We start from the raw sequence: 21,986 nt of genomic DNA, 5'->3' as shown, positions 1-21,986 counted from the left end.
TCTGTACTAACATCCACCTGCACACAGAAGCAGAGGTGAAAAGGTTCAAAAGGTGGTTTGAGAGCAGGGCTGATTCACACATTACAAGGAGGCAAACTCAGGTATGCTTCTGGACGTATGATTAAGAAGGACTGCAGCCAATCCTGGCACCTTAATGTGGATATCCTGCTTATATAACCTGCTTGCCAGATAACCTCTCTTACTTCTTCAGCCTTTAGTGGCATGGTTAAAAATAACTTTGATGCACACCCCAAAATCCATCTGTGCGGCAAACCTTGTTTAGTGTTGTAAATGAAAAAATGCCCTTGTTTTGATTTTTAAAAGGACATCATGCTATTCCCTGTACCGACCACAAAAAATGATCCCTTCTCAAAGGGCTTAGAGTCTGTATTACACAGATAAGACAGAGACACAGCTGGTCCAACTTCCAGGCGGTAGCTGGAGATCTCCTGGGGTTACAACTGACCTCCAGGCAACGGAGATTAGTTCACCTGGCCATTTTGGAAGGTGGACTGTATGGCATTATACGTCATCAAAGTCCCTCCCCTCCCTGAACCCCCGTCTTCCTCTGGCTCCATCCCCAAAATCTCCAGGTATTTCCCAACCTGGAGCTGGCAACCCTAGCTGGACAGTAAGAAGTAAGGAAGAGGATAGGGTAGAAATGGTAGGTTACAGAGAGGGCAAAGCAAGCCCAGTCTCCTCCACAAGAGCAACACGAAAACTACCAAGTGGCCTTCAGCTTAGCCAAATTCCCTTTTAAATTTTATTTGCCCCAGGAACCAGCAAAGGAACTGCAAGACTGTGCAAGCATTTTGTGCTACAGATTTTTGCCAATGTCAGGAATCAACAGACACTGCCATAGTCAGGGGAACATTCTTTCCATAAGCTATAAACCATAAACTTGAGGTTTTACAGAAGGATCTTAGGCAACAGTTTTATTTTTTTTAAAGAGATGCTGGAGTTCAGACCTACCTAACTGAAGCAAGAATACTTTCTCATCCAAAAACTTTGCCTGTTGACTCCAGATATTTGGGGGAGGGGCTATTAAGAACTGCTGGAAAGGCACTCTGCATATGCTCAGTTGAACGTGTAAAATTAAGCTCTGCAGTTCAACGTGGATGATAAACACAACTCTGATTCAAGGCAATAGTAGCAAAATAATTTATAGAATGGGCAAGCATTTCTTTCAAGCATAGGGATTGCTTTTAGTGCAAACAAATAAATTCTTCATTTGTTTTCATACACAAAAATACCCAGAGACGTACACAAACACACACAATGATCAGAGAGAACATGTTACTTGAAGACATGAGGAAGAACTAAAGAGTTCAGGTAGAACCCAACGGAGGAAAATATGGACCTGTTTGCACCAGAAATAGAAAACGGTGTTAACTCTTGTGGTTTTTTCCGTAAGTATTCAGGGAATTTTGATACCCGTGTGTGTGCTATTCATCTCTAAAGGGAGGATTCCTGAAGTTTTAAGCCAACTTAAAACTAGTTTCAGTTGGCAGCACACGTGGGCTCAGACCTTTGGTAAATCACATTGGAATCTCTAAAATGCAATGCTGTGCATCTTCCCCCTCAGTGCTTCTTGTGAGCTTAAATCTGCACATCTCACTACAACACAATTACAGGAGTTGCAACAAGAAAGCGGACGGACCCCTTCTGGGGCAAGAACTTCCTCTGGCAAGAAACTGGTTTTAAAACTTGAACAGATGCCCCCTTCCAGGGATGCTGCTGTAACTTCATAAATTCAGGAACAGCAGCACAGCCAAGCAGAAGAAAAGCAAAGACAGAAAGTAAGGTTCTGCCTATAGTTGGGAGGAGAAAGGAAACAAAAATATCTCTCGATTACAAGTATTTTTATGTCCCAGATGCGGACTAAATAGTGTTAAATTCTGCACTGAGCAAAAGCTGAATTCAGTGATCTGCATAGATTATTCTAACCTGCAGGATTCCTCATTCCGCATAATCTGCAGAGCAATCCTTAACAAAGTTACACCTTTCTATGCCCACTGGTTTCAATAGATTTAGAAAGGTGTAACTCTGTCCAGGACTCCGCTCAGGTTTTGACAGAAATGAGGAAAAACAAAGAGCTATTGCGGGGTGATGCAGCGACTCCCCCTGGAAATCTTATTCAGCCACCTCTCTGGCTTCTGAGATTTGAGCAAGCATTTGCCCACAAATTTTCAAGCATATCTTTGCATTTGCCCTTTAAAAACAAAAAAAACACCCTGATATTCTCAGGCAGCTGCATTTTGCACTCCCAAACGACTATCTGCATTTTTTCCCTGTACTCTTGTAAGACTGCGGCACAGTTCCACATTCTCAATCACACCCCTTCATTCTCAAATGCTCTCACCCTTTCTAAAACAACAAACAATGCATCTGTTATCCCTTCAATGAGAGCCAGCCAAGGGTGCAGCACCCTCTTCTACACCACACCACAATAGCTGGAATTGCACTCACAGAACCCAGAGTCATGAGCAAAGTCCAGCACCCTGCAGGGCATCAGCCCCAGCGGACTTGGATGGGTGAGAATTTCCACTCGTCAGGATGACCCATGTGCAGCAGATTGACGAACGGGGAGGTGCTCCACTGGAACGCGGGGAGGTAATCCCAGGTCGGCCCACTGGTAGCAATGAAGCTGTAGTTCTTGGCCGTCTCAAAGGAAGTGACCTGTGGGAAGTGAAAAAGAACATAAGAACGTAAGAAAAGCCCTGCTGGATCAGACCAAGGCCCATCAAGTCCAGCAGTCTGTTCACATAGTGGCCAGCCAAGCAAGAGGACTGCAGTAATGTTGTCCTGCCTCTGCTCCACAGCACCTAATATATTCGGCATGCTCCTCTGATCCTGGAGAGAACAGTTATGCATCATGACTAGTATCCATTTTAACTAGTAGCCATGAATACCCCTTTCCTCCATGAACATGTCCACTCCCCCCACCAACATATACAGGCCTACTGCTTCCAGTCTTGACATAATTTAAAGCCTTCCTCCACAGTGGGAAGCCAAAACATGGTTGACTATTCTCTGGCCTAGGCACAGCAAATGGAGAGAAATGTAGGCACATGTTTTTCTCTTTCTTTCTCCAAGGCACTCTGTGCAGCATATAAGGCCCTTATACCTTTTCATCCTCATAACAACCCTGTGAGGTAGCTTAGGCTGACAGTGATTGGACCAATGCCACTCCTGGCCCATCTTAGACGGAGGGGTGGATCCAACCATGGAAGCCTGCTGGGTGTCTTTGGGTCAGTCACTCTGTCTCAGCCTAACCTACTTCACAGGGTTGTTGTGAGGATAAAATGGAGGAGCAGAGCTAAGCTCTGACATCGCACAAAACCAACAGGTTAGATGCCACCAACTTTTCCTACTGGTGCAATGTCTGAACTGAGTCAGATGGTGGAAGATGGTTTCAAAGAGGGATGACACTGCCCATGGTTCATTCAACTGTCCCACTTTGTCTCTGTTAAACAGGTTTGGCAGGATTTGGGGGGATGTTTCAAAAGCCTATTTGTATTAGGCACACATCCTTATCAGTTTCTTTATCAGCAATCCCTTTCCTGATATCTTTTGGGTCTCATGAATTTAAGATTTCCAGCGAAGGCAATTTATACAATTGTAGGATTGGTATAAGGACCTTATCCCAACGATTTTCCTTTGAGTAGAACATGTAACCATAATAAATACACCAATTTCGAGTTAGTAGATTTTCTGTTTTAGGTAAAAAAGTAATATTCTTCAATGGGCTCTCATGGCAACTGACGGAAATCCCGCCTCAGCTCTAAGGAATGTCACAGGCACCCCTTGAGGCAAACTCAAGATCTTCCTACTAAAACTATTTTGGATTACCTCCAAGTCATCAATAATAACAACAATAATAACAATAATAATAATACCTCACCCCACATCAGAGGCCTTTCATGACATGCATGTGATGACATTTCTTCAGAAGGCAAGAACAGGGGAGACCAGAGGAGCCTCGATTGGCCGGCTGTACCACAGTCTGGAGAAAGTCCTCTCAGGGGCCTGTTAGTCTCTCACCTCAGGGAGTGTAGATTCACAGGGCAAAACAGCTAATAGTAAAAACTATCGTCCACTTTCAGCCAGAGAGAGCCTCCTCTTCTCTCAAAACAACATCTGCATGCAATTCTAAGGTTCTCTCTCTCTCTCTCGTGCACACACGCACGCATAGTCCCTCACCTTCATGTCGGTGCCCCCATGCGGTCTCTGGCGCAAGGCCCCAAAGGGATACGTGCCATCGGCAGGGTTGAGATCCGAGCGGGCAGCGATCGAATTCTCCCCGTTTTGTGGTGGGTTGCACTCTTGGCACCGAGACAGTGGATCCTTTGGGAAGTTGTTGTATCTGCATTAAGATGACAGGGAAGAAGTGACTGGAGGAAGAGAGTCACCAAGACAATATGGACCTCAAGGCATTGAGAAGCCTCTAGCTGCAAAAGCACCAGACTGAGGAAGGAACTCTTGTGCCACCCCCAGCCTTCCAAAAGACAGGAAAAGTGGGGGGGAGGCAACGTTCTCTCCACAAGCAATTCCAAACCCACCACAGACAGCACGAGCAAATATCTCACCTCATGAGTCGGATCATGGAGCCCATGTCCCTAATGAGAGTCTGGTTGCGCCGGAAGATCTGGGCTCTGGGGTTTTTGTCATAGGTGAACCAGTCACCGTACTTCTTCACCAGCTCAGGAAGGCCACTGGCATTGAAGATCTCTTTAAAGTACCTGGGGGTGGAGAAATAAGTCACTCGGATATGGTTGGGGGACTTCCACTCCACTTTACCAGAAGTCAAAGTTGGTAAAATTGGAACCTGAGCATGGCACGCAGCAACTATCCGCAGAGCTGCATGCCCAAATATGTAAGCATTCATGGGTGGGCTCAGACACATGCATATAGATCCACCAGCATTTTTGGTATAGCATGATGCTAAAATACTCCGAGCAGTCAGAGATAGCGAGTGAAGCCCAATAATAACCTGGCACAAATTAGGACAGTTTCCCCTCCTTCTGCAGCCAGAAATGGGGACTGTGAGGATCCTGCAAAGTTATGCAAGAGGGAATGAGAAGGACTTCCTGGCAACTTCTGCTTTCCTAGGCTGCCCCCCTCTCCTTTGTCCATGTGGCAAATCACTGTGGGGCAGAATGCAGCCTCCAGACCAGTGCTCTACACCCTATTCATGAAGTATCTCACACATTTTTGAGTAAAACCTCCATCAAACTGAGATTTTCCACAATGTTCTGGTGTAGAAGGACTTGACGACTTGAGGGCACACTCTTGAGATGATGGGTGAGGCACAAAAAGGAAAGGTAGCATGTAGAGGAAATAGGCTTTTATAGAAATTATTGCCACAAAATATTGCCACGGCCGCCCTCTTTGAAGATGGATGTTCATCCTCTATCTATGCCCGATAGCTGTAACAGCAACAATAACAACAACAGATGGAAACTCCATATTCAGGAGCAGGTAACTTCTGAATTCCCAGGTGGTCAGGACAAACAAAACGGGATACTTCAGATTTCCATCAGATTTGGGTTAACACGGCAATCCTGAGCAGAGTTATACCCTTCTAAGGGGGTTAGAGGGAGGGAAGGTGGCATCGTATAACCCGATCTCATCAGATCTTGGGTGCTAAGCAGGGCAAGTACTTGGAAGGGAGTCCACCAAGGAAGGCTCTGCAGAGGAAGAAGAAGAGCTGGTTTTTATATGCTGACTTTCTCTACCACTTAAGGAAGAATCAAACTGGATTACAATCACCTTCTCTTCCCCTCCCCACAACAGACACCCTGTGAGGTAGGTGAGGCTGAGAGTGTGTGACTAGCCCAAGGTCACCCAGCTGGCTTCATGTGGAGGAGTGGGGAAATAAATCTAGTTCACCAGATTAGCCTCCGCTGCTCATGTGGAGGAGTGGGGAATCAAACCCGGTTCTCCAGATCAGAGTCCACCGCTCCAAACCACCGCTCTAAATCACTACACCACACTGCAATGCAATGGCATACTACCTCTGCTTCTCACAAGCCTTGAAACCCCCTTGCTGGGGTCGCCATAAATCAGCTGCGACTTGGCAGCACTTTACACATACACACACATAAGGGTGTTAGAAAGCTAACTCTGCTTAAGATTGTACTGGCCCAGACTTCTAGCCCCAGATGAAAGGGACCATATCTATTATCTTTTCTTCTCCCTTTCCAGCATCCTACTCCTTGCCATTCGCTTTGGTGTTTCATTCTCAGTGAAAATGTGGGCTAAAGACGCTGTTGCACGAGACAGAACAGGGCAGGAGGGTGAAAGGTTGGGTGAAAGGAGGGTGGCAACCTCTGAAATCTTTTCGCACAGCTCCTGCTCTGCCTCTGCCTCCCCCAGCCCAGAAAGCAAAGTGGTATTTTTCCCTGCAGAGGAAATTGAAGAGGCAACAGCTGATGGAAGGGGCTGCAAGGACGAGAGCCAAGTGGATTCTTACGGCACATTGTAGCTTGCCCAGTAACCCTGCTGATACAGCTCCTGGGTTTTGTCGTCCGCAGTAATCATGCCACTAGAGAGAGAAAGAAAGAAAAATGGGGGAAATTATTGGGGATTGAAAAACAGCCATTTTGAACAAATTAGAAAATGTCTGGTATGTGGGCATGTAGCAAGGCCCAACCTCCCCACAGATAGAGAGGAAGAAGAAGAGTTGGTTTTTAAACCCCGCTTTTCTCTATTAATAGGAGTCTCAAACCGGCTTACAATCGCCTTCCCTTCCCCCCCCCCCTCCAACAATAGGTACCTTGTGAGCTAGGTGAGGCTGAGAGAGTTCGGAGAGAACTGTGTCTAGCCCAAGGTCACCCAGCACGCTGCATGTGGAGGAGTAGGGAATCTAATATAGTTTTCCAGATTAGAGTCCACTACTTTTAACCATTTCGTGAAGCTGGAAGGAAATATTAGGGCAGAGGAGGTAGCTAGATGGCAACTGGTTGTCTGGTCTGTAGTCTGGACATACACAGAGATAGCCTACTGGCTTCGCATAGTGGCTAGCCCACACTGAAGGAGTCCAGCAACAGATCTTGGCAAGGGATTGGTTCTCTGGATCCACCTGGCTCTCAAGAGAGGCAGGATGAGTGACACCAAAGGCCCAGCTTGAACTGCATGCAGCTGCATCCTGTAACCAGCTTTCTGAGAAGTAAGGAACCAGTCCCAGGGATTTTGGCTGAAACTCAACACACACATAACCCATGTTATACAATGCCAATGGCTCGTGTTCTGGTAAAATGTAATCAGAAAAACCTGGCCCTTTATGACCCTCCAGGGGTGTGTCCTTAGGCTAGACCTATTTCAAAGGAAGACAGATAGTTGCTTCTATACTGCTTCCAGATCCCATAGGATTCCTGAGTGCTTTCCACATTTGGACAGCTCAAGGATGGTAAACCACACTTTCTTATCTGAACTCCTCGTGAGAATCCCAAATTAAGTCTTCAACCTCAGGGCTCACCACCTCATCTTGGAACAAGAGGGTGAGTTATTTTTTCAGGCAGCCTAAAGCATGCAGTAAAGAGGCAGGAGGAGATATAATTTAAGCAAAACCCTGCAAGAGGGGGCAGACTTTTAAAGGGGATGGGGTGGACAGAGAGCAAAGCAGGCAATTTTACAAAGAAGGTGTCTTTCAGAACACTCACGGGATCTGCTCCAGGACCGTCAGCACGCCCTTCTGCAGACCGGACTTGCCCGGGATGAAAGTCTTATAGTCCACTATCATCCACTGGTTATTGTACCTGTGCAAAAATTACAGCAGGTGAATTCCTAGGAAGCATAATGCATTGAAATTAAGGATCAGCAACCAGTGGGGCCAAAGGTAAAATACATCCTGAGTAGTCCCTAACCCCAGTCCAAAGTCCCAAAAAACAGATGGAAAGGGATGTGATGCACGAAGGCGGAACAAGACATGACCGTTGGTTGGGGGGGGGGAGCCTGACCTGACATATCAGTTTACAACCAAATGTCACAGTTTTGAAACAGTCTGCTAGTGCGCCAAGGCCGGATATGTCTGGGTCAGCCCTTAGATTTGAATTGTTACATGTCAGGATATGTACTAGATTTAGTTACTGTCCTGAAACAAAGATTGCTTGTGTGCCAGGGCTCAATTCAGATCACGTCTAGTTCGGCCCTGAAATTCAATATGCCAGATGATACAATGCATACTAGATTTGTGTGTGTTTGTTTTATTTGATTTCTGGCATCATGTTTCTTGCCTTTCCTTTAGTCCTTCATTTTTAGTGAAAACATATCTCTATTCCAGTTTCTTTTTAGAGTTTTCAGTGTGAAAAGGCAGAAGGACACCCTGGTATCCAGTAGGGTTCAGACTCAGCACTCCCAAAATATAAAAAAGCATTTGCTCACTTCCACTGGAAAACAACTCTGAAAGTTTTACTTAGCCACAAATCTCCCGTTTCTAGCCCGACTATGTGCCGATCTGAGATTTAGCACCAGATCACTGCAGGAACAGCCCACCCCTACTCGATTTCCTTTCCCAGCAAAACTACCTGCTGATCAGGGATTTACCAACACTACACTGTAATAGATTACAGGCAAGGCAAAGCACGTTCCACAATTCTGCAGGAGAGCAAGAAAAATGTGGAATGCACTTCTAAGTGCAGAATTCAGTCTCTTGAGGATCCTGACTACCTTACCTTTTAAAAGAAAGATTCTAGCTCTAACGGCTGAGAAGATGCACTTGAAAGCATGGGCGTAAGGTCCACTTAGAAGGCAGGTGTGGTTGGCAGTAGGCACGGTGTAGTTGACGGCAGAGTTTCACGAATGTATGTAAGTGCCATCAATTTACAAAGATTTACGGGGATCCCAGCAAGGGTCTTTCAAGTCGGGTGAGAAGCAGAGGTGGTCTGCCATTGCCTACCTCTGAAGAGCCTTCCTTGGTGGCCTCCCTTCCAAGTACTGACCCCGCTTAGCTTCTGAGATCTGATAAGATTGGGCTAGACCATACCACCTTCCCTCCCGTGCCTGAGCAAAAGCCACCATTAAAAGAAACTTCTGGCTAAACCAACTTGTGGATCTTCGGCAGCCCTAAAAGATGACTCAATTTCACATTAGCACAGGAAGCTGCCTCATACTGAGTCAGACCCTTGGTCCACCAAAGTCAGTATTGTCTACTCAGACCGGCAGCGGCTCTCCAGGGTCTCAGGCAGAGGTCTTTCACATCACCTACTTGCCCAGTCCCTTTAACTGGAGATGCCGGAGACTGAACCTGGGACCTTCTGCATGCCAACCAGATGCTCTACCACTGAGCCCCGGCCCCTTCCCCCTCCATGCAACACTTCACTCACGTGCCGCTGTTGAACTGCTTGAAGAGAAGCGCCCACTCTGCTCCGCTCCCAGCCAGCCGATTGGCCACGATGTTGCGCAGCCATTCCAAAACACTCTCCTTGGGCTGGATGTACTTCCACAAATCATTGTTGCTGTTCCCGATTGTGGTTTCCAGAGCCACCTGCAGAGAGGAAAGTTCCAAGCAGGTTACGGCATTCCCTTCACAAGCAGGCCCATTTCGCTCCCTTTCTGTTAGCCTTCAGGCGTCTGGTCAAAACAATTCTACCTCCGAAGGCTATTGACAACCACCTTGCTGTTATATTTTTTGGCCATGCTTTCTCTGCTTTGCTGGTGGCGGGACCCCCTTTATGGAATACCCTCCCCGGAACTATTTACTTGGTGTCCACTTGTATCTTTTAGGCAACAAGTAAAAATCTTGTTTTTTTCTGAGCGTTTTATACATACCGATACGGTTCTTTGTAATTTCCTGTTGCTTCTGGTATTTTGTGAAGCTTCTGTTTTTGGTTTAGTTTTGGTTCCCATATTTTTATTTAAGAGAGTGAGTTTGGATTTTCCTGTTAATATGTTTTATCATCCATAAGCCACTTTGGGGGCTGGGTATCAGAATAAGAATTTTTTAAAAAACCAAGCAGGGTCAGTGGGAGTACTAGTCATGATGCATACCTATTCTCTGCAGCATCAAAGGAGCATGCCTATTATATTAGGTGCTGTGGAGTACAGGCAGGATGCTGCTGCAGCCATCTTGTTTGTGGGCTTCCACACAAACTTGGCCACTGTGTGAATAGACTGCTGGGCTTGATGGGCCTTGGTCTGATCCAGCATGGGTTTTCTTATGTTCTTATGTTCCCTGCAACACTTTAGTGAGGAGGAGTCGGGGGAATATATGGAACAGTCTTGAGGGGTCAGACTGCCAATAGGGTGTCCATGGAGAGGAAACTTGTTCTGGTGAGGTGAAGAGGTAAAAGAATGGCAGAATGATCCTCCGGATGACAGACCATGATACCTGGGGATGGGGGCTGAAGCTCCACGTCCCTGGGTTGTGGTGACTTAACCAGCCCACCTTCACGTTATAAAGACCCATTAGGTGCTGCAGCATCATTCAGTGGAAATGATTTCACCTCTGTTCAGAAGAAGCATGGACTCATGAGGGAGCAATCTGGGACTAGTCTCTCTCTTGGCAGCTTATGTGTGTCCTGGCCAACACACAATGATGGGACAGTTTCCCTGTAGAATCAAGTGGAATGTTAACCAGGAAGGTCTCAGTTCAAATCTCACCTCAGTCTATTAAACAATTACTCTCTTGGCTACCTCAGAATCAACTCTAAGTGACCAGGTGGTTTATCCTTCCTACCCCAAGGGCTGTCATCTCAGTAAACCTTAAAATGTATAGGAACCAGAAAGTACTAAGTTCTATTATTATTAGTCACCGACTCCTTTTACATGAATTCTGGCAGAAGAAAAGCAAAAGCCTCAGAGGACAGATACGTAGGCCCCAGAATAAGGTTCAGCCCAAGGCCCTCTCATCTACCCCGGGTTCAATACCTACTGCAAAGCCAAGGGCCAAGGCACGCCCAACCCCATCCAAGGCTACACAGAAGGGGAGGCAAAGGAAGACACCGCTCACCAAGCCGCTGCTCAAAATGTAGAAGTCATCTCCTGAGAAAATGGCGCCTGGATATGAGGAGAAAGCCTGGGTGTAGCCAGGAATCATGGTATCACCTGCAAAGCCCAATTGCAAACTGCCATTAGCAGCCATCTGGGAATAAGATGGACTGTTTGTTCCTGCCTTGAAGGATGGGATGAGGTCTCTGTAGCCCCAGCTCTTACCCAGCACATGATGTCCATCAAGTACTTTAAACACTGCCAGTGGCATGCACATGGAAGTTTTATTGGCCAGAATCGAAAAAAGTTATATTAGGTTTGTTCAAGGGCTTGGGCATACCCAGAGACATTTCTGACTTTTTTCCTTTTAAAAAAGCAACCATCCCCCAAGATTTCAGCTAACAAACTGCTTTTGAAAGTCTCTTCAGTTTCCAAAGCGATTTGAAACGGAGTACTGAGGCATCATTCTTAAAATTTATTTATTCATTTAGCACATTTTTATATCCAAGGTGACAGACATTATTCTCTCCCATGAGGGTTACCAGCTCCAGGTGGGAACATTCCTGGAGATTTGGGGGTGAAGCCTGGGGAGGTTGGAGTTTTGGGAGGTTAGGGACCTCAACAGGGTATAATGCCATAAAGTCCACCTTTGGGGCTGCCATTTTCTTCAAGGGAACTGATCTAGGCAGTCTGGAAATCTTAACTCCAAGAGATCTCCAGGCCCTACCTGGAGGTTGGCAACCCTACACCACCCTCCATTTTACCCTCACAACCCTGTGAGATGCGGTTAGGCAGAGAACAAATGACTGAACCAAAGTCACCCACTGAGTTTCAAGGCAAGTGTGAATCTGAACCCAGATTCTGCTTTCCTTTCAGACAATGGGGGTTACCGCACTTGTATTCCCAGCGATGTATTAAGAGTTTGAAAATGTTATAAAAAATACTGTTCGCACTTTCTACATATTCCCACCGTTGTATTAAGAGTTTGAAAACGTTATAAAAAATACTGTTCGCACTTTGTTTGGCCCCTTTAGCTGTGAAGACGTCTTCCAACCATTTATAAGCCGTGGTATCCAAAAACCCTTTTAAAGCGATGTTTTTTATAACATTTTCAAACTCTTAATACATCGCCGGGAATACAAAGCGCGGTAACCCCTTATGTATTCCCACCGACGTATTAAGGGTTTGAAAACGTTATAAAAAATACTGTTTGCACTTTGTTTGGCCCCTTTAGCTGTGAAGACGTCTTCCAGCCGTTTATAAGCCGTGGTATCCAAAAACCCTTTTAACGCGATGTTTTTTATAACATTTTCAAACTCTTAATACATCGCTGGGAAGTGCGGTAACCCCCAATATCACCTTTTTGCAAACACGAGGAGGAAAGTATGGCCTGTGTAGACCTTCCTACCTCCTCTGGATTAAGGATCTTTGGCCCTGACCTCTAATCGCCATAGGAAAAGAGCTGACTTCCCCACCCCGTTCTTGCCCCTCTTCCCGCTACTCACTCTGAGCAGATGTCCGGAATGGCAAGGTGTACTTCTTGATGATACGCAGCATGGACTGGTAGGTGTTCCAGGTGTCGTGGGAGACTAGGAGGTCCTGGTTGCCAGGCAACAGCTTGATCAAGGCCGAGCAGGAGCCAGAGCCAAGGACCCGCTGGCTGTCGGATTTATTGAAGGCCGCTTCCAGGTCTTCCAAATCACCTCCCAGCTGGAACAAGCTAGTGGAAGAGAGCCAAAGAGTTGGAGTAAGAGGCCTGCCCTCTTCCCCCCAACAACAGAGCTTTTCTGCCATCACACACTGGTGGGATATGTGTATGTTGACTATTCCCTAGGTCAGTGATGGCGAACCTTTTAGAGACCGAGTGCCCAAACTGCAACCCAAAACCCACTTATTTATCGCAAAGTGCCCACACAGCTAGACGTCCACATGGGGCTAGGGGTTGCCAGGTCCCTCTTTGCCACCTGCGGGAGGTTTTTGGGGCGCAGCCTGAGGAGGGTGGGGTTTGGGGAGGGACTCCAATGCCATAGAGTCCAATTGCCAAAGCGGCCATTTTCTTCAAGTTAAATTGAAATCGCAGATCTCCTGCTACTACCTGGAGGTTCAATATAAACAAAACAAAAGCACTCCCGTGCCTATACCATATGGTTTGGAAATTAGCACGGGTAAAAGGTACACAAATGCACAGAGCCAAGTAGCAAAAATGCAAATGTTAATAAGTGCAAAACATCAAAGACAGCAGTGTGAGACAAATAGACCTAACAGTAGTGACTATACAATGTACACTAACAGCAGTGACTACACAATGTACAATATATACATGGATTATAGAATAACCAGGCAAAAAAGTCCTCTTCTTAAGTCTATCAAAGTTGGTTGGTTCCAATTGTATAATATGTTCATCTGGTGTGAATCCAGTGAATATAAATCCAAAGATGGGGGACGGCCGTTTCACCTTGGTTTCTTCAGCCCCATATTATCTCCTATATATAAATACTTGTATTAAAAATATTATCATATCTATATTCACATTGGTACATATAATATAAAATTATTATATACTTACATCCATGTAATGGTAATTCCAGCATATAACAAAGTCCACAAAGGTACACTATTAAGCCACAGCAATGTCCACAGGTTCCCAAGTGGGATACTAGCTTAGTAAAAACCTTCAATCTTTGCTTCCAATTAAATACAAAACAGGTGTTGAACTCCGGCTTCAGCGTGCATCTCCTTCCTGAGTTACCGTATATACTCTATCGTTTTCAAGGTTCAAAGATCGTTCAAAACGATCTTTCATGTTTCATATAAAGCATACGGTAGTTTTCACCCAGTAAGAGCTTCTGTGATAGAGTATATACGGTAACTCAGGAAGGAGATGCACGCTGAAGCGGGAGTTCAACACCTGTTTTGTATTTAATTGGAAGCAAAGATTGAAGGTTTTTACTAAGCTAGTATCCCACTTGGGAACCTGTGGACATTGCTGTGGCTTAATAGTGTACCTTTGTGGACTTTGTTATATTCTGGAATTACCATTACATGGATGTAAGTATATAATAATTTTATATTATATGTACCAATGTGAATATAGATATAATATTTTTAATACAAGTATTTATATATAGGAGATAATATGGGGCTGAAGAAACCAAGGTGAAACGGCCGTCCCCCATCTTTGGATTTATATTCACTGGATTCACACCAGATGAACATATTATACAATTGGAACCAACCAACTTTGATAGACTTAAGAAGAGGACTTTTTTGCCTGGTTATTCTATAATCCATGTATATATTGTACATTGTGTAGTCACTGCTGTTAGTGTACATTGTATAGTCACTACTGTTAGGTCTATTTGTCTCACACTGCTGTCTTTGATGTTTTGCACTTATTAACATTTGCATTTTTGCTACTTGGCTCTGTGCATTTGTGTACCTTTTACCCGTGCTAACTACCTGGAGGTTGGCAACCCTGCATGGGCGGCCGAGTGGGGTAAGGAAAGCAGCTGGAGCATAGCCCCCACCCCTTCAGTTTGGTTCTTTTTCCAACTGTTATCTTCATACGAATTTAAAAAGACTGTTATGCGGGGGGGGGGCTGATGGTGGGGACAACCCTCTGTACACGCTCAGGGGCATCTTCGGTTGCATGAACGAGCAGAGTGGAAACCAGAGCTAAGCTAAGGGCTCAGCTCCAGCACAAATGCCAGGCGGGAGGAGCAGGGAAGGCACCACTGGTCCCCAGCCTCCTCAGCCGGGGGAACGAACTCAGGCGAACTCTGTGCTGGGGCGATGGCACATGTGCCCACAGAGAGGGCTCTGAGTGCCACCTCTGACACGCATGCCATAGGTTCGCCACCACTGCCCTAGGTCAGAGATAAGACAGATTCTGCCATTTCAAAGGCCTCTCTGTTCCAGGAGCTGGAAATGGAGAAATGGCCGAGCGGTAGAGCATCTGTTTTGCACAAAGACGGCTCCAGGACCAATCCCCAATGTTTCTCATTACAAGAATCATCTAAGAGCTGAGATGAAATACCTCAACCTGAGAGCCTGGAGAGCCACTGCCTGTCAGAACTGACTGTACCGACTTTGGCAGAGCAATGGATTAATTCCTTATAAGGTGAAACTCAGTCACTGCCTTCTTGGCCTGCATTCAAAGTGTCTCACTCTTTTTGCTCTAAGGGTCCCCCTCCACCCCTGAGGGCCAGGAAAGTTACGTAAAATTGCTAAAAGCCGCGGACATCTAGTCCACTAGAAACATAAATCCACAAGGAACAGCAATGTTGGTCCTTTTATAACCACAAAGTGGTGAGCAAACTTCCAAGTTCCACCGACATCTTCATCAGACTGGATATCCTGTTTTAAAATGGGGTGCGAGCTTACAAAAAGATGTTCCAAGGCCTAATGTGGGGGCTTCTTCATGATCTAAAGCGTCTTCTTCTCATTCCCTCCCTCTCCCTTTTCCATTGATTGTGAAGCCTGAAGAACCCTGAGTGACTCAAAAGTTTGCAGTGCTTATGTTTTAGTACAGCCACAAAACATTCGGTTTAATTCCCCCCCCTCATTCCTAGTTGCCAGAAATAAAAGGTGAGTAGCCTAAGAGCCATTTCACCCCTCCTGCAGCAACAAACCCACATCTGCTCCCAAACCTACCCTCAACAGCTGCAGCCTGCCCCAGCTCTGAGGAGTGGATGATGCGCTTCTTTGTCAGATTCACAACGTACATGTACAGTGAACATCACGTGTAAATCATCAACATGGGGCCAGGCACCTGTGAATTTTCTTCTCTCACATGTACCAAGAAGGGGACTCACAGAAAGCCAAAGGGGGCGATGGAGAACTTGCCGGAAGGGAAGGCCAAGCGTCCGTTGTAACCATCCTCAAGGCCCTTCAACTGAAGCAAGGCGAGGCGAACCTGAAAATTTGGATGGACACACAGGGGTCACTTACAGACCCAGAAATAAAAAAAATAGCAGAGAATGCCCTCGCAGGACCAACCAAAATCATAAATGCCAGAGACAGACAATCCAAATCTTTCCTCAACTGATTACCATAAGGCTCAATCCACTAGGAAGTTCGAGCCTCAATGAAATGAATGGGGACTGCATAAGCCCACTACTGTGGTTAGTTGATTAATGCTTTCAGTCATATTCATTCAAAGAAAATACTTATTTTAAACCATCCATTTCCCATTAGTAAGGGCTTCACTGCACATTATGTTTTCCTTGGGATGTTCCCAGGTTGGGTGGAGAGGTGTGAAGTTCCATGCATCCCAGGCACGTGGGGGCCAGATTTGAACTGAGACTGGGGCATGTGGAGAGATGGGGGTTGGGAGCTCACACACCATTCAAGATGAACTGAACAATCTTTACAGGCAGTCCCCTCCCACTGCCAAGTCACACTGGCGACTGAAAAACAGGGCCCTTTGAGTGACTGCACCTCCTTGCTGTAGAAACCAGGCAAGCAATCTTGTTTTTGTAAAGATTGCAAAGATATTTTCTTTTTAAGCAAGCTCTTGAATCCACGAACTGGGTGGCACCATGTTTATGGCAGAGGCTTCTGAAATGGTGTTGAGCTATCTCTGGACGTATTGATTTTCTTTTGCAGCCTGGTTCTAAATTGTTATGTTTTTATTAGATTGATCTTTCATTAGGATGTGAGCCTACAAACAAACAGAGCAGAATCTCTTCCCCTTCACCTGATGCCAGTATGCAGAATCTTGCTGGTTCTCCATCTGTTGCTCCATCCAGGCCAGGTTAGTTTCAATATAGCTCTTCAGCTTCTCGCAGTAGTCAGTCTGGTACTTGAAGGGGCCACAGTAACCCACCATGGTGTTCATCCAGTGCATGTAGATGAGCTGGAATGCACAGGGCAGGGAGGGAAGTTAATGAGACCGCTTTGTAAAAGCACAAAAATAATTTCAGAAAATCCTTAGGTTATGATACAGACCAAAGGGTTTGGTCCTATTATCCTATGGTTATTATTTTTCTATTTGTACTCTTTTTTGACATAGATCACAATGGGTAGCCGTGTTCGTCTGTTACTAGCAGTGAAAAAGAGCAAGAGTCCAGTAGCACCTTTAAAGACTAACAAAATTTATGACAGGGTAGGAGCTTTCGTGAGCCACTGCTCACTTCTTCAGATACAGCTAGAATTCTGTTCTATTCTAACTGCGTGGAGGCAGGGGCCGGCACCACCCGGATGCCGCCGTGTTTGCCCCCGTGCTGGCATGGGTGCCACCTTATTCCGTGATAAGGTGGCACCTACACCAGCGTGGGGTTACACCGGCTCCAGAGGTGTTTCCCCCCCCTTTAGGAATGAGCTCAAAGCGTCTAAAGTGACAGGAAAGGAACAGCTGGAGGGAAGCTCAAAAGCACGGAGGAGGGAGGGGAGGGAGTCAAGGTTCTCATGCTGTGTGCTGACCCTTACCTGCTCAGACACTGCAGCTTCCGCCAGCCCTGCCGCGTAGGCCTGGAGGCTGTCATTATACTTCTCATTGGTGGCCAGCTCCAAGAAGGACCATCTGCCAAAGACAGAGAAGGGCACATGAGGAAAGCCCCAAGGTAAAAAACACATGCACTGGTCATCCCCTAGCTCCAGGACTTCTTTATCACACTTGCATCTTACTTTTTTTCAGCTTTACTTAATTTCCATATAGAAAATACACAATGAAATGCTACAACAAAAATAAGTGCTACAACTAAGTTATCCTTTCAATGCATTTCAAACAAACTTACGTCATTTGAATGAGCAATGACACAGGATCCTAATTTCAAATACGTTCACAAACCTTCTTCTGTAACATGCTCATCCTATTTAATCTTACGCTTGCGTTAGTTTTATGCTTTTTCTCAGTATGACAGCTTCTAATCACCCTGTTCTGCCTACACACACCCAAATCTCTTTTTCTCTCCCTCTACCTTTCTGTTCTTTTTCTGGCCTACTCTAAATTTCATTTCACTGGTTCTCCATTTCTTATTATCACTTCTTGAAAATTTTCTTAGCATTTTCTTCCCTCTCTGGTCCTCCTTTGCTAAACTCTGATTTAAGTGCAAAGCTATTTAGGCTATTTGAATGATTGCAACATCACACAGTCGAGTTAAATCAGGCCTCAGACACACACACACCAGCCAGGGTTTGCAGTATCACTTCTGTATTCAGTACAGTACCCCACACAATCTCAGTGCTGGATAAATAGGGTCACTCAGAGGAGCTGTTTCTGTTGGCAGCAGAGGACAGGACTCACAACAATGCGTAAAATTAAAGACAGAAAGGTACCAGCTGGATAGTTGGGGGGAAAGTTTAAAGTAAGAGTAGTTCAGCAGTGGAATCGGCTGCCTAGGGGGGTGATGAGCTCCCCCTCACTGGCAGTCTTCAAGCAGCAACGGGACAAACGCTTATCAGGGATGCTTTAGGCTGATACTGCATTGTGCAGGGGGTGAACCAGATAGCCCCTGTATGGCCCCTTCCCACTCTATGATTCTGTAAGCTTTCATGAGTCAAAGCTCACTTCATCAGCAGACTGATTTATATACACAATAGAAGGGGGTATCACAGGCTGGTTCAAAACAAGATCCAATCCAAAGACTTTGTTCAGAGTGTGTGTGAGACACTCTCAATTGTTGTCAGAGAGACAAAACATAAAACCTAGCACAGGACAAAATGGCTCAGCATGCCTTACATGCTGAAGGTCCCAGATTCATCCCCTGGCATCCCAAAAGGATACGGTAATAGGTGAAATGAAGGATCTCTGACCAAAACCCTAGATAGCTGTAGCTAGACATGGGTATACCAGAAGAAACTGACATGAATGTAGTGATTAACACCCCACTTAGATGTTAATTACTTCAGCTATACCTCTATAACTTCCTATTGTATCTCATTTGGCCTTGAGCTGCATATATAAGAACAGCTGGGAGGGTCTCACATACACTCTGAGTGAACCGCTTACTGTTTGCACTGGGCCTTGTTTTGAACTGCCCTGTCTTTTTAACAGCCCCTCTCTTCTGTTGCAGATATAAAACAGCCTGATGAATGTACACCTCTAGGCACTTAATGAAGGGAGTTGTGACTAGTGGAAGCTTATGCTATGAAACACATTTTGCTAGTGTTGAAAATGCCAGCAGACTCTTATTTTATTCCAGCGTTCCTAAAACACAAATAATTCTTGCACACGCGAGAATCTGCACCAGAGGGATATAATTTCCAGCCCGGCAATTGTCATTTCAACACTAAATACTCCAGCAAAGAGTAGGCCGCAATCATATGCACACTCCCTCTGGGAGTAAATCCGACTGAGCTCAAAAGGATGTACTTCTGAGCAGAGCCATTTGGGATTTCTCCCTGGGTCTGTTGCCACCAATGCAAAGATGGAGTCTTAGGGTTGCCAGGTCCCTCTTCGCCACCGGCGGGAGGTTTTTGGGGTGGAGCCTGAGGAGGGGCTTCAATTTCCATACACTCCCATTGCCAAAGCGGCCAATTTCTCCAAGTGAACTGATCTCTATCTGCTGGAGATCAGTTGTAGAAGCAGGACATCTCCTGCCACCACCTGGAGGTTAAGGTATACCACACTTACAAAAATTACACCAAAAGGATGCAAAAAATATTTATAATGATTTTTGCATTACAAAATAAGGTTGGGACACATACAACCAAAATACAGAAAGGATCCAATAACTGTACATAAATTGCAATAACAAGTCTGTTATTGCAATTTATGTAGTGATTGGATCCTTTCTGTCTGTTATTGCAATAACAAATTGCAATAACGGACTTGTTGCAATTTATGTACAGTTATTGGATCCTTTCTGTCTGTTATTGCAATAACAAATTGCAATAACAGACTTGTTGCGATTTATGTACAGTTATTGGATCCTTTCTGTCTGTTACTGCAATAACAAATTGCAATAACAGACTTGTTTCGATTTATGTAGCTATTGGATCCTTTCTGTCTGTTATTGCAATAACAAATTGCAATAACAGACTTGTTGCGATTTATGCAGTTATTGGATCCTTTCTGTCTGTTACTGCAATAACAAATTGCAATAACAGACTTGTTGCGATTTATGTATAGTTATTGGATCCTTTCTGTCTGTTACCACAATAACAAATTGCAATAACAGACTTGTTGCGATTTATGCAGTTATTGGATCCTTTCTGTCTGTTACTGCAATAACAAATTGCAATAACAGACTTGTTGCAATTTATGCAGTTATTGGATCCTTTTCTGTCTGCGATTTACGTGCAGTGATTGGATCCTTTCGGCCTGTTATCGCAATAACAAATTGCAATAACAGACTTGTTATTGCAATTTATGTACAGTGATTGGATCCTTTCTGCATTTCGGTTGTATGTGTCCCAGCGTTATTGCGTGGTTGTGCAAAAACCATTCTAAATATTCTGTGCCTACTTTGGGTGTCATTTTTGTAAGCGTGGTCTACCTTTTCCTATACTGCTTTTCGGGGTTGCATCTTCACGAGTATAGAGATGCGGTTCCCAATGGGACCCCCCGGGGGTTGGCCACCCTAAGTCTTACAGAGGTAGCAAGCGCCCCCCACCCACCCCCAACCCCAGGCCAATCCGGACCGCGGTTCCGTCCCCGCCCTCCACCTACCCGGAGCTCCGGATGCCGTCGGTGAGGTTGGCCCAGGCCACCGCTCCGGGATGCCAGCCGCTGGCCACCTTGGGCTGCCCGGAGGCCGGGTCCAGCACCACCGAGCAGCTCTGGGTGGGCTCCCCGCCGGCCTCGGGGGAGCCGGCCTGCAAGAGGGCCGCCCAGGCGAGCAGCAGCAGCCCGGGCAGGGCCATGGCGCGAGGGGAGCGCCAGGCGGGTCCAGCCCAGGACTGACGGCCGTCCCGCCTCCGCCGCAGACCCGCGGGAGGCGCTGATGCCGCCGGAGGAGGAGGAGCAGCAGCACCCCGGGGCGCCTCCCCCAAGCCTTGCCTCGCTTGTGCAAAGCACTTAGGCCATTTGTTCATGGAAGGTTTTGCATTGGGTTTGCCGCTCTCTAGATGCACTTTCCCCCCATCCGGATTCTCAAAACTCTGCATGGGGGCTTATTGTTGAGTTTGGAGAATATGGATGGGGAAAAGTTCACTGTTTGGGGGCTTGCTAGAGGCACCTGGTTCACCACTGTGTGAACAGACTGCTGGACTTGATGGGCCTGGGTCTGATCCAGCAGGGCTTTTCTTATGTTCTAAAAAGTGCATCAGTGGTTCCCAACCTTTTTTTGACCAGGGACCACTAGGACTTTTTTGTTCGGTGCAGGGACCCCAAGGTTCAAAATAAAAATTCCGAGAATTTGAAAATCAACTTTAATCATAAGTGTTAGTTAAACATTAGAATAATATTTGAATATATGTTTTTATAATAGAGAACTTTTAATTGAAAATGTTAATTTATTATGGGTTTATAACTTTGTTTCACGGACCCCTGGTTGGGAACCAGTGATCTAAACAGTGGCAAATCCAATGCAAAACCTTCCATGAATAAATGGCCAAAGAGAGTTTAATACGGTCCAAGACCAGCATAAAAACATACCAGATATACATACATAACATAACACATATAAGATAATTCACAGTGGGTAGCCGTATTAGTCTGTCTGCTGTAGTAGAAAAGGGCAAGAGTCCAGTAGCACCTTAAAGACTAACACAAATATTTTCTGGTAGGGTATGAGCTTTCGTGAGCCACAGCTCACAGGTATCTGAAGTATCTGAAGAAGTGAGCTGTGGCTCACGAAAGCTCATAACCTACCAGAAAATATTTTTGTTGGTCTTTAAGGTGCTACTGGACTCTTGCCCTTTTATATGTGTTATTAGTAGAAAAGGGCATCAAGTGTGAGCCCCTATAACATCTAACAATCTCTCACTCATAAAAACTGTTAAGCGTTTAATTAAAAAAATATTATATGTTTGGAATCAGTATAAATATAAAATCGCTCAGCCGTTAAGTTCGACCCATGCACGCCTGATCTTCATTGCTTGCCACCCAAATTTGGCCTCTTTAAAAGTTATCTCCATATCCTTCTCTGAGAGCATGTTAGAAAGACTAAAAG

At 45.5% G+C, this 21,986-nt stretch overlaps 1 protein-coding gene across 1 annotated transcript; it reads right to left on the bottom strand.

The window, feature by feature from the left end:
* Window positions 1-2,388: 2,388 nt before the first annotated feature.
* On the bottom strand, window positions 2,389-20,736 carry PLBD2 (phospholipase B domain containing 2). Its single transcript, XM_056859056.1, has 12 exons — window positions 20,543-20,736; window positions 17,359-17,452; window positions 16,628-16,786; window positions 15,744-15,844; window positions 12,435-12,649; window positions 10,952-11,046; window positions 9,327-9,487; window positions 7,665-7,760; window positions 6,476-6,547; window positions 4,590-4,742; window positions 4,204-4,366; window positions 2,389-2,679 (listed from the first exon to the last, which is right to left on the bottom strand). The coding sequence occupies exons 1-12, from the start codon at window positions 20,734-20,736 to the stop codon at window positions 2,512-2,514; spliced, it is 1,671 nt and encodes a 556-aa protein (XP_056715034.1). The 3' UTR covers window positions 2,389-2,511.
* Between the last annotated feature and the right edge of the window lie 1,250 nt (window positions 20,737-21,986).

The sequence above is a fragment of the Euleptes europaea genome, chromosome 13 (genome assembly GCF_029931775.1).
Source record: "Euleptes europaea isolate rEulEur1 chromosome 13, rEulEur1.hap1, whole genome shotgun sequence".
Lineage (NCBI taxonomy): Eukaryota > Metazoa > Chordata > Lepidosauria > Squamata > Sphaerodactylidae > Euleptes > Euleptes europaea.
This window is presented reverse-complemented; position numbering and strand designations above follow the sequence as displayed.

Bases quoted from the DNA above. Each gene is read 5' to 3' on its own strand.
- PLBD2 (XM_056859056.1), bottom strand. From the start codon at position 20,736: ATGGCCCTGCCCGGGCTGCTGCTGCTCGCCTGGGCGGCCCTCTTGCAG. The intron at 16,787-17,358 runs GTAAGGGTCAGC...TGTGCATTCCAG, and splicing joins AAGCTGCAGTGTCTGAGCAG to CTCATCTACATGCACTGGAT. The intron at 4,743-6,475 runs GTAAGAATCCAC...CTCCACCCCCAG, and splicing joins TGGGCAAGCTACAATGTGCC to GTACTTTAAAGAGATCTTCA.